At 44.1% G+C, this 13,079-nt stretch overlaps 1 protein-coding gene across 6 annotated transcripts in view; it reads right to left on the bottom strand.

Moving 5' to 3' along the window:
* Window positions 1–469: 469 nt before the first annotated feature.
* LOC147634126 (uncharacterized) overlaps window positions 470–13,079 on the bottom strand; it is a 39,630-nt gene continuing 27,020 nt past the window's right edge. Inside the window, exons 7-12 of one of the 6 annotated variants that reach the window (XR_015266983.1) lie at window positions 2,503–2,681; window positions 2,182–2,425; window positions 1,741–1,993; window positions 1,341–1,607; window positions 1,016–1,136; window positions 470–888 (exon numbers count right to left, since the gene is read on the bottom strand). Coding sequence is in view for 2 of the 6 variants with exons in the window: in XM_086805255.1 (XP_086661381.1) it covers window positions 1,052–1,088; window positions 1,532–1,607; window positions 1,741–1,993; window positions 2,182–2,425; window positions 2,503–2,681 (789 nt within the window). In the remaining 4 variants the exon portion in view is untranslated. Of the gene's footprint in view, window positions 889–1,015; window positions 1,137–1,340; window positions 1,608–1,740; window positions 1,994–2,181; window positions 2,426–2,502; window positions 2,682–13,079 lie in introns of those variants that run through there. The other 5 variants (XR_015266984.1, XR_015266985.1, XR_015266986.1 and 2 more) reach the window with 5 other exon arrangements.

Below are 13,079 nucleotides of genomic sequence, written 5' to 3'. Positions count from 1 at the left end.
ACCTATCCCTATCCAAGACTCTTGGATTATCCTAAATTGCCACAACAGATGAAAGGTGGTCTCAGTTGTGATGAATTTGCAGAATGTGCAAAAAGCATGGCCACTCCTTTAGTGCCTTGCCGGGCTCCATCCTTCCTATAAACAAGCCTTGCTGCACTAACAAGTGATTCATTCTGAAATTAGGATGTAATTCTAGTGATCACTTACTCTACTTCGGATTATGCATTCATTTGCGTGAGACCCAAGCTGAAATCTAGATTTGATCTTGTCTTTCTCCTCCTCACCTGTGCAATCTGGAACACCTTTGCATCTCTCCTCTAACCCCATCAGCTTAATTGTAGTTCTGAGGACATTTAAAATTGAATCGTTGACAATACACCACAACTTTGGTTAATGCTAGTTATTACTGTCACCTATAAAGACCGTAACTTTGGCTATGCTTGCATGCCTTTTCAACTTGCATGTAATGGTGGTCATGAAGCTAGACTTCCATATGTCCTTTGGAAACCATCAAGTTACAACACACAACTTTCTTGGATATACCACTTGTGTGTGTAAAAATGTAAGGCATACCAATTATAATACCTTGCTTTCCACCTTACAAAAAATGCCTTTACAAAGTTGTTGATATTGTTATGATTTCCAAAAAAATAAATAAATAACAATCTTCAAAGCAAAATTACAGGTCGCCCCTCCTATTGTGAAGAAAGAAATGCACTCATGTTAGATTGAAGTGACTTGCACTATTCACTTTACAGAATTCAAAAAAAATAGTGCAGGTTTCCTCCAACATTTTTTGGTCTTTGAGCCAAGGGAGACAACAATCTCAGTGACTGTCCATCTCTCTCTCAGATTGAAAAATGATCCATCATCCATAGAGACTTTGATCTGTAAGGGACAAGAAATATACAGACAGTCATCATTTTACTGAGCCTCAGACACAAAATAGTACATGCCACAACACAATCCTAATCATGTCAAACAAAACTAATTACGAGAGACAGATTGGGCTTACTGTGGAGCTATGCCATGTGGCTCTTTGAATCCAAGGTCATGAAATAGCAGTAATCAGAGTATATTCTGATGTCCTGTTGGGGATGAGAGCGTATGAAGTTAAAAGAGTAGCCCTTCAGCTACTGAAAAAATCAGCATGGCTTGTTAGAAATCAATGTGGACAAGTAAGGACACCTTTAGGCCCATATGATATTCCCCACTTTGGATACCTTCTTGTTATGTTCTTGTTAGTCACTTGACTTAGCATTTCCTTAATAAAGTACAGCTTGAAAAAGACTGCTGCTACCAATTTTCACTTGGAAAATTGAGGTATATAGGAAGCTTACACTCTAAATACATAGCTGTTGTTGGGAGGTAGGATATCTAGTGCAACAGAATGCATTACGTTCCACGCATGAGGGGTCTTACTCTACGAGCAAAAGCAGACGGATCTCTATCCCACTCTGCAACTGATTGTTTCCCATCAAGATCATCGGCAAGACGCAGAGCTTGCCTTTGTAGAAGCATTAAAACAAACCTTTGGCTGGTATTCACCATTCCTGGAAACAGGTCGGAGATCAAGGGTATCATACTGTCAGCAGCTTCCCTCATCTCTGTATCAAGGCATACCATTGAAAATATGAGGCCGCATCATTGCAAATCTTCCGTCTCTTGCAATTAAAATCTCATATATCATGATCACAAATCAAAACAACTCTAGCGTGTATGATGCAAACTCTACTTTACCCAGTCTGCTTGGCCTTTGAATGAATTGAGGTTCAAGCAGTACCCAGAGTCTCTTTACAGCTTCCAAAGATTGTTGATCCTCAGCACTTAAAGTAGCAACACGACCGGAGCCAAAAAAAAGGCCTGGAAGAGGGATAGGCCATGACTTTGGAGCCGTAAAAGCAGGTGGGAGTGAAACAAGAGCTCGTGAAGCAAAATACTGCCAGATCTCTGCCACTGCATCACGCGAAAGCGCATCAACTACCCGGACAAGCTGCAAAAAAGCAAATTTGCAAAGTGAGCAGCATACAGCGAACAAAATTTGATATCATGAAATCCCATGGACTCTAATGGAACCCCCATCTAAGATGACAGCGTGGGTCTGATACCCAGACATGTACAGGGGTGCATGCACGTTGCGTCACCAAAAAGATATCAAGAAAAACCAAGGCTTATAGATACCTCTGTTAGTAATAGCTCCTGAAGATAGCTGCCATTAGGGGCAAACACCAAATACAAAACTTGCTTGGCAGCAAGATCAACAGATGGCTGGTACAATCTATTGATGTTCCCAGACTCTACAGGTGTTACAGCTGTCAACGTTTGGAATGTCTGAAAACCAGAAATGATGTTTTCCACCCTGGTTACATCAAGTTGCTCCTTCCCAGCATATACAAAGTACTTCAATGCAGCTCTCGTCCTTGGACTGCTAAAGAGTATGCTTTGTTAGCTTCAAAAGCATCATATAACAATAACCCAGGAGAAATGTGTGCATATTGTTACCTGTCATCTGTAATGAGACGCTTACAGAGGTAAGGATAGCAGTCATTTATTATGGCATAATCTGGATCGGCTGCTAGTCCAATGCCTTCCAAGACAGAGAACGCCCGTAAGATTAGAGAAAAGTAAGGAGGAATGACAAAGACATAATCCCTTGATATGGTGGAAAGGTCATCTGTAATCTGATAACCCATGAACTTGATAATGTTAGCTGTTGCACAAAACCATCTAGCTACACTCACACATCTCTCTCTCTCTCTCTCTCTCTCTCTCTCTCTCTCTTACACTTTAGCGCGCTGCGGACCTCCGAGCCAGACGGAGACCGAGAGCACTAGGCTACCAGACTCCTAGACTACATCAGAGGGAGATTACAGAGATACGGGCTCGACATCAGCACGATATCCAGGAGCTAGCTCACTTACACTCACACCCGGAGATCATGCTCCGAGGTATTTTTGCCTCGCCATCGCCTATGTATCACATATTACACCCCCATTATGGTACTCGTTGGAGCTAGACAGATCTGCATTGCATTCTTGTATATACCCTACGTATATAGGTTGCATACTGAGCCTCTAGCAGTAGTGCTCCATCCATCACACCCCCCCACTAGCTCAGTACTTTGATACTTTATTTCATGTTCATTTTGTCCTTTTTTTTTTGGACATCCAGAAGACATTGACAGTTGTACATTGATTTGTCTCATAGGTCGAGTTCGGCCTCTAGTAGACGTTAATACAGCTTTCTTTCTCTCTCTCTCTCTCTCTCTCTCTCTCTCTCTCTCTCTCTCGTCTCGCCAGAGAGTCTCGGGATGTACCTGATAGAGTGCAGACGACATAGAGACGGAGTATTGAGAGGATATGTTGAGAGACAAGGCCAGCCCATAAGACGTCGCCCAGAGACCCATCACTGATTTCTTCACAGCACAAGTACCCACATCAACCACCCACGCTGACACCATCGCATCGACATCAGCTCATAACAGCAGTACAAAGGGGGCCAAATTCCGTCCCAGAGGAGTCCTAAGTGAGCAGGCCTACTCCATCCTACGTGCCAGGCGCCCCCGACATAGAGCACCGAGGATCTCCAACCATACAGAGACAGATCCATGAGATTCTCCAATGACATGACATGCCCTCACCATAGCCACATCTGACATCAGAAGGCTTATAGAGTCATGTTTCAGTTTTTAGTTTTCAAGTTCTTTCTTTACTTTTTCCATGGCCTGTATACCCAAGGTATCATTGTACTATTCATGCTTAGGCAGCACTCCGGAGGAGACAGTGTCAGCAAGGAGCCTCCCAAACCTCCATCACAGATTTCTTTGAGTCACAGCCATGGATTATCGTGGCCCGGCAGGAACAGCAGCAGGACCATCCACATCCATGACGGCCTACACAGACACATTATCTTCTGGCACCACGTACACAAGGTGTCACTACTAAGCGTGCCCGATCCCTTCTAAGAGCCAAATGCCCCAGATCTCAGAGACGCCATCCCTCCACCTGGCAGCTGCAGATCCAGATCTCCTTTGACGACATGGTGAGCTCCCATCACAAAGGGGAGATTTATGGCTGCTTTGTGTTCTATTCTGGAGGAGGATCACAGTATGACCACACATTGTCACCATGTAGCATCACATGGATACTTTTGCATATGTAGCTAGTTTCACACAGTTTTTTCTTTTCCATGGTTTAGCATTCATCATGGATTTATTGTCCTACCTTTTTGGTCTCATAGACCCTCTAGGTCTTTTGAAGACATTTCTCTCTCTCTCTCTCTCCGACAGATCCATGAGATTCTCGGACGACATGACATGCCCTCACCTGACACCATGGCCACATCTGCCATCAGGAGACTTTAGAGTTATGTTTCAATTTTCAGTTTTCACGTCCTTTTTTTTTCTTTTTCCATGGCACTCTATACCCACGGTATCATTTTATCATGGTCTCATAGGCCCTTCGGGTCTTTTGTAGACGTTAATAGATCTCTCTCTCTCTCTCTCTCTCTCTCTCTCTCTCTCTCTCTCGACCCCCCCGTTGACCACGATCACCTCATCAGCTCCACATCCAAGACATGCTCCACCGCCATCGAGCTACCTTTCCACGTGACATAGCTGAGGGAGACCTCTCGGCCATACTCGTCAACCCCATGCTTGACATTTTGGAGAGTGGTATACCATCTACTCGGAGCTGATGTTGCTCCCATGTTTTTATGTTCTTAGTTTTCCATGACGAGTTTCCATGGACAGTTTTGTATCACCCCAGTGAGATAGCTATATTTATGTTTTCATTCTGTTTTATTTTCCATTCTATGATGAGATATGCCATGGACATTATTGTACCACTTTGGTCTCATAGGCCCATTGGGTCTTTAGTAAACGCTTAATCTCTCTCTCTCTCTCTCTCTCTGTCTCTCTCTCTCTCTCTCATAGGTCGAGTTCGTCCTATAGTAGACATTAAAACAGCTTTCTTTCTTCTCTCTCTCTCTCTCTCTCTCTCTCTCTCTCTCTCTCTCGGGTGTGACATGGACATGCTTCTATCCATTGGCCACCTCAGAGGTCGAGTATGTGGCCAAATTCATGTGTTTGTAAGGGCTATTGTGCCAGATCATTGCAATACAGTGCAGGTGCCCAATGTGGACAAAGTTATTGGGCTATTATGTGAACACACTCAAATGGACATTATTATTAGGGTTGGTAGGGTTGGTAGCCAACTCACCAACATTAGACACTATAAATAGGAATCTAAGCTTTAGCCATATTCATTCATTGATCATCATGTCAAAATATGCAGCGAAAATGAAGACGAGATCTGAAAACACCAAGAGCAAGTGCACAGCAGAAAAACACAGAACTGAGAGAGAGAGAGAGAGAGAGAGAGAGAGAGAAGCGTATAACTATGCTATACACACAAGAAAATCCCGGAATACAATGAATACTGTGTGGGGGGCAAATGGCCCCAAGGCAGCCAATCAGCTTGCATAAAAGCAGCCGACAGCAGGTACTACTGCCCATGACCTGTTTGCCCTCCAATCGGCCAGCATCTTCTAGTCGGCCAGCATACAGGGGAAAGCCAGGGGAAGCAGAGCAGTCGGACAGCCCTCCACACCTGGGGAAAAATAGGGAAAAATAGGGAAAGTGGGGAAAAATGAGAAAACGCCTAAATCAGGCGGGCACACCAACAACAGAGGCCCTGGTGTAAATATACAAACAACAGATGACTGCTAACAATCCCTCTCAGCTCCTGGATGTGGAACCAACCCCAGTGAGCTAGAGTGCCGCCGGAGCATTCGTGAAGAGGTCCGCCGCATTGTCCTCCGTCGAACAATAAAGAAGCAAGATGTTACCAACCAAGATCTTCTCACGAACAAAGTGATATTGTATCTCTATGTGTTTGGTCTGGGCATGGAAGACCGGGTTCCGAGCAATAGCTATACAGCTCTGGTTATCGCACCAGATGACTGTGGGCTCCTTCTATGGAAACCCAATCTCGCCAAGCAACCTCTGCAGCCACACAACCTCGCAAGCAGCACCACAAGCAGCCCGGTACTCCGCCTCTGTCGATGACAAGGCAATAGTTGGCTGCCTCTTACTGCTCCATGAAACCGATCCTGAGCCGAGGGAAAAACTGTAGCTTGATGTGGATCTCCTCGTGTCTGGATCTCCTCCCCAATCTGAGTCACTCCAACCTTGGAGTTTAACTCCATCCTTCAATCCCCCTCCTGTGTAAAAGAGTCCAAGATCCTTCGTACCCTACAGATACCGCAAGATCCGCAATTGCATGAATGAGCTCAACAGCCCCACAGGAAAGCTAGTCCAATCTGGTGTTCAGCAACCAGATCAATGAACCAACTAGCTTCCGATATAGAGAGGCATCAACTGGCTCACAAGGATCATTCACTTTAAGCTTTGTGTTCGGGTCCATCGGCAACGTGATAGACTTGTAGTTCTCCATCCCACAGGCCTCAAGTAACTCATGAACATACCGCTGCTGAGAGACAGAGTGTCATGTGCATCCGTTCATCCCAATGCTCATAGACATGTATATTCTCATAAGCAAATATATGGGCAGATTCAGGGGCAGATTTTGCAACCCTACAAGCTCCCGGAAGTGCCCAAGACATAGCCCAATGGTTGGAACACCTTTTGGGCATAGTTTCGACACAAAATATGACTTTTTGGACAATGTTTTTGTGGGAAAAACAGGCAAAACCGACTTGATTACGAATTCATTTCTTTTTCCTATAAATAGGATCATTAGGCATTCATTAGAATCATCATTAAAAGATCAAGAGGATCAATTTGTCAGAGTCTGCAAGGTAGCAAGGACACAGTGGTGGATCAGCAGGAGCTTCTCTTGTTCGATTGCAAGTAGAGGGTTGCAAGGATCTTTGGTATGCATCATGAAGCTGTGAATCAGCAAGATCATTGTATATATAGCATGTTTTGGCAATATACAGTAGATTAGGTCCATCTCTCCTTCTCTTTTGTGTCTTTGCTAAACATAGGATTAGCGTTATCTTCTTTGCTTAGCGTTAATCATGAACACGCTTCCGCAACGCATGTTACATTGGTATCAGAGCTAAGGTCATCCTAGGACAACCCTTAGCTTATGTTTGGTGCATGCTGAATAGGGTTTCTGAAATTAGGGTTTGCGTTTTAGGGTTTACAAGCAAGATTAGGGTTTGCGTTTTTGCGTTAAATCTGCGTTTTCGCATCAGCTTTTTGCTCATTTTCAGCATAGTATAGTGCTAGAAAGTCTAGTTTTCAGCCTAGCATGATCCTAGGGAGTTTAGAAAACATGTAGAACTCTAGAGTTAGGGTTTTTGGGCTGATTACAACAAAAAAAACAGCAAAATAATATCATGAGTTCAGAGGCAATGGACGATGACTTTCTCAAGACTTTGCAGAGTCGTCGGGGACGGGAAGATGAACGATACAAAAGGGAACAAGAACGCTATGCTCAATATGAACAAATCATCGTTGGGGCCAGGTTTAGGCAACAACTCATAGAAGAGCTTCAAGAAGAGGCACGTCAAGGCCCACTTCTATACGAGCAAAGATGGACACAGTTCAACGAGACATGGGCACAATTCATGGCAGCATCAACAAAGGCCAAGAAGGAATCACCTAGGGTTGTGAAGCAGCCCATGACCGAGAGAGTTTACCCAACGAAAAGAGAGCTTCTAAGACGAGTTCTCGGGAGACGTGATCACAGAAAGAGGTGTTTCCGAGGAGGTGCCATTACCCGGGATGCACATGCCTAAACCAGAACCAAAGCCAAAGCTAGAGCCAGAAGCCAAACCAGAACCAGAACCACAGATCGAGCAAGTGGATATTTCCAAATCCTATTTGGAGGAGGATGAGGTCAACCCGATAGTTCCCAAGGAGGTGGATCTCTCCAAATCCTATTTGGAGGAGGATGAGGTCATCTCGACAGTTTCAAAGGAGTTTTCAGAAGATCCAAAGACCAAGCTAGAGAACTTGAAGACCAAGTCAGAGAGCTTGGGGATTGAGCCGATGGATATGAAGTGCAATCTTCAATTGGACCAGAACGGAATCGGAGCAAAGGTATATGGATTACCCCAGTGCTCCAAGCTTAGCAAGAGGGGATGTCATGTGCATCCGTTCATCCCTGTATATTCTCATTAGCAAATATATGGGCAGATTTAGAGCAAATTTTGCAGACCTACAAGCTCCCGCAAGTGCCCAAGACATAGCCCAATGGTTGGGACACCTTTTGGGCATAGTTTCGACACAAAATATGACTTTTTGGACAATGTTTTTGTGGGAAAAATAGGCAAAACTGACTTGATTACGAATTCATTCCTTTTTCCTATAAATAGGATCATTAAGCATTCATTAGAATCATCATTAAAAGATCAAGAGGATCCATTTGTCAGAGTCTGCAAGGTAACAAGGACAGTGGTGGATCAGCAGGAGCTTCTCTTGTTCGATTGCAAGTAGAGGGTTGCAAGGATCTTTGGTATGCATCATGAAGCTGTGAATCAGTAAGATCATTGTATATATAGCATGTTTTGGCAATATACAGTAGATTAGGTCTATCTCTCCTTCTCTTTTGTGTCTTTGCTAAACATAGGATTAGCGTTATCTTCTTTGCTTAGCGTTAATTATGAACACGCTTCCGCAACGCATGTTACACAAAGAACCCCCTTTGGGTCTGCCAGATCTCCAATCCCAAGAAGAAATGAAGTAAGCCTAAATCGGTCATCTCAAACTCCTTTGACAAGGCAGCCTTCGTGTCACTGCAGTGTGCTCCATATGACCGCCGGTGAGAATGAGGTCATCCACATAAAGGATAATCAGCGTGACCATGCCATGTTCTCGAAAGAGATATAGGTTGGGATCTGCAACCAATCTCTGAAATCCAACCCATAGAAAGAAGGAATCAATCTTTCGATTCCAAGCCTTGGGAGCCTGTTTAAGACCATACAAGGCCTTCCGTAACTTGTAAACCATCCCCTTTGATCCTGGAACCTCAAAGCCTGGAGGCTGCTCAACATACACCTCGTCCTGCAGGTCACCATTAAGGAACGCAGATTTATCATCCATATGATATACGGGCCACCGCTTGAGAAGAAGCAAGGGCAAGAATGGTCCGAATCGTGGTCATCCTCGCTATCGGTGCAAAGGTATCCTCATAGTCGATGCCAGGCCGCTGAGCATAACCCTTAGCCACAAGTCTGGCTTTGTGTTTATCCACCGACCCATCTGATGTATACTTGGTCTTAAAGACCCACTTGACACCAATGACAGACCGTTTCGATGGCCTCGGTACCAACTCCCAAGTGTTATTCTTCTCAATGGCATCCAATTCCACCTGCATGGCTTTCCTCCAAGTATCCTGTGCAAGGGCTTCCTTGACGGAAGTGGGCTCTTTGTTCCGCATGATACGAGACATCAAAGCATAGTTTACTTGTAAAAGCTCCGCTGAATGACTTTTATCACGGACTCTATGCGATCTTCGAGGTCTGTCCTCTATGGTCCATTCGGAGGGAAGCTCCGTGACACTTGACTCCCGAAGGGTGTCCACCAACCACCTGGGTACTCCAACAGAACGCGGAGCCTCCTGCTACTACGGGGGCTCATCTCCAGCTACAGGCTCAACCTACTCAACTAACTGAGGTTATCTAGCTGGAATAATCGACTGGGAATCATCATCAAAATCCTCTGGGTCTCCAAGAAGTAGTGGCTCATCAACAGTGGAAACCGGAACATGCTGGAGAGCCATACAATAGCTGAAGTGACGAGTGTGAGGCCACTTGTTTCACTGTGATCCACTTTCTAACAACTATCAGGCCACTTGTCTCACTTTGGTCCACTTTCGTGCCACATGTCCCAATCTAAGAGATAGGTCCATCCATAAACTTTATCTCTAAAAATATCCCAATTGATAGCCCATTTGTCAAGGTACTTTGGCAACTCTTGGTATTTGCTCAATTCCAGACATAATGACACGAACAAAATTTCCATCGGAGTCAGGCCAAAAATAGTAACCCTCCTAGATTTTAGGTGTGTGATCCTTTGTATTCCAGGATAATCCCCCATTCCCAAAGCTTGTACTTTCCAAATATTTAGACGTTTTGCAGTCCACCAGACCCCTTTCATACTGAGAAATATCCACATTGGTGAAATCCTCCCCAGTTTCTTAAAAGTTGTCCGCAACTTTAAGCTTCAAGCCATATATATCCACGATATAATCATGTCCCATCAAGTGGGTGGACCAGACAGTCTCAAAAATCCAATATGACTGAAAGAATCCATGTCCCAAATAAATGGGCAAGACTAAATAAGTCTCCATAATACCAATATCAAAATCATGTCCCAAAATAAATGGGCCAGACAAAACAATCCCATAAGTCCAGATCATAATCGTGTCCCAAGTAAATGGGCGAGACAAAACAGTCCCATAAGTCCAGATATCATAATCATGTCCCAAATAAATGGGCGAGACAAAACAGTCCCATAAGTCCAAATATCATCTCTATGTGTCCATGCTCCAAGAGTATACCCAAACGAAATAAGTTTTGGTGTCGTATCCACCAACTCGATGGAGCAATCTCTCGTTCCCCAATCCCTAGTGTCACGTCAAATGCATGCAACTCTTCACTGGCTTTCTTGCTTACACATGCGAAGCCCAGCCCGAGAAATAGAAGACCGATTGACCAAGCACGCAGATGTAGAACGTCCGCTGGATCTGAGCACAGACATTGAGTCCCCACCATGCTAGATTCTAGTTTATTGACACTTAGCGTAGACATAGTCCCTTGCCAACAAGGTGTCAGTCCACATGACCCTTGGCGTAGACATAAGTCCCCTGCCAACTAGGCATCATGTCTACTCTACCACTTGTACTCCGTGTTGGTACTCTAACCACACACCTTGGATGAGAGGTGGGCTCAAGTAATAAGATAAAACCATCACTCATCGCAGACATAGATAGCTTGGTGTTCCATAAGCATTTCTGCTACACAGTTTATAGGCATTTAGGCCACCAATAGTTTGTATGCAATTTCGGCCACCAACTCACACTACCCTCTCAAGTGCCCATGTTTCCTTCCATCTGCTCTCTATTGTTCCACCCATACATAGTAGAAACAATCTTCAAGAGAGCACGTAGGACAAGAGAACACTACACAGGGTATGTTGTGCTTGATACTACCCTTTGAAGTGCCCATGTTCCCTTCCATCTGCTCTCTATTGTTCCACCCACACATGGTAGAAACAATCTTCAAGAGAGCACGTAGGACAAGAGAACACTACACAGGGTATGTGAACCATGAGTTCCATAAGTCCAATGCATCCCAAATAAAGGGAGCCATAAACAATGTTTCCCTAAAACCATCTCAAGGCAAACAACACCTTTCTCCTTGCATGGCTATACAAGGGTTAGTGAACATCAAAAACACTTCATAGTGAATAGCAAAAGCACCAACTTTGCAAACTCAAAGTATACTTAGCTTTTCTTTGCCAGGTTGGTCATGAAGCCAAAAGAAATATCTCCTCACCATATCCTTAAGATATCCCGAGATATATCTCCATATAGCTTGCTTGTAAGCTTGATAATATAATCCACAATATCCATATGGAAAAAGTGCTAAACATGTGCACATAAAGCCAACTCCATACTTCCAAGACACATTCTGTGAATTCATAAATCCTTAGACCAAGCTGTCTACAGCTCATGCTCTTGCTTTATAGACTATGAAGAAGCTGACCATGCTTAATAGCAATGATGGTAAGTGTGGTCCTCACCTTAGATCTTTTCTCTTCCTCATTGATAGAAGGAAGCCACTGCTTCCAAGAAAGCCTAAGCTCTGATACCAATGTAGCTTCCAGGGTTTCGCAAAACACTTGACCATTAATGCAATTAAACACTTAAACCATGGCCACGGCTTTAACACATATCCATCATCACTTTGCATAAAACATAAAAGCTGGACAAAACATCCACAAATGCTGAAAATGGAGCTTGCACGTGACACTGCAAAGAGGCCGGAATGGGCCGACCCCTCCCTTGGAGTATTTTATTACCCAAGGAGAAAATATCATGTACAAGATTTGAGGGCCTTACTCTCCCTGCAGGAGATGCCGGATTATCCATATACAAACCATTACACAGCCCAACATGAGGCAACCATAAGAAAGTACAATGGTTGGTAAAGCAGGTATAGTGGCTGGTACAGTAAGTACAAGGGTTGGTATAGGCGGTACAATGGCTGGTACAGTAAGTACAAGGACTGATACAATCGGTACAATGGCTGGGACAAGTGCAGTGGCTGGAAATCATAATTAAATGATTAAATACCTTGTCTTCAGTATTTCTTCACGATGGAAGCCTTCAAAAACAATCCCCAACAGCCGGTATACTTCATGGGCAGCCTTCAAGAGAGAGAGAAAGAGAGTAGCCATCATTAGCGCAGCCAGTAACACTGGTAGAGGCTAGTGTGCAGCAAGAGAGCCTCCTTTAATAAAGAGAGAGGGCTGCAATTTGTAGATTTGGGGCTCCCATGAGTGAAAATGGAAAGAGAAGGCAATGATGAAAAGTGGAGAGCCATACAATAGCTGAAGTGACAAGTGTGAGGCCACTTGTCTCACTTTGATCCACTTTCTAACACGTGTCAGGCCACTTGTCTCACTTTGGTCCACTTTCGTGCCACATGTCCCAATCTAAGAGAGGGGTCCATCCATAAACTTTATTGTTAAGAATATCCCAACTGGTAGCCCATTTGTCATAGGTACTTTGGCAACTCTTGGTATTTGCTCAATTCCAGACGTAATGACGCGAACAGAATTTCCATCAGAGTCAAGCCAAAAATGGTAACCCTCCTAACTTTTAGAAGTGTGATCCTTTGTATTCCAGGATAATCTCCCATTTCCAAAGCTTGTACTTTCCAAATATTTAGATGTTCTAGAGTCCACCAGACCCCTTTCATACTGGGAAATGTCCAAGCTGGCGACAGCATGCACGTGACATTCCCTGTACTAAACTTGATGACAAGATAGACACTCTATCATTCTTCCTCCCTCGACTACTACTAACTTTGACCTTCTACAG

The sequence above is a fragment of the Cibotium barometz genome, chromosome 11, assembly GCF_041138505.1.
Source record: "Cibotium barometz isolate CiBa-2024 chromosome 11, ASM4113850v1, whole genome shotgun sequence".
Classification (NCBI taxonomy): Eukaryota; Viridiplantae; Streptophyta; class Polypodiopsida; order Cyatheales; family Cibotiaceae; genus Cibotium; species Cibotium barometz.
Note: the sequence above shows the minus strand (reverse complement) of the source record. Positions and strands in the feature narration are given on the sequence as shown.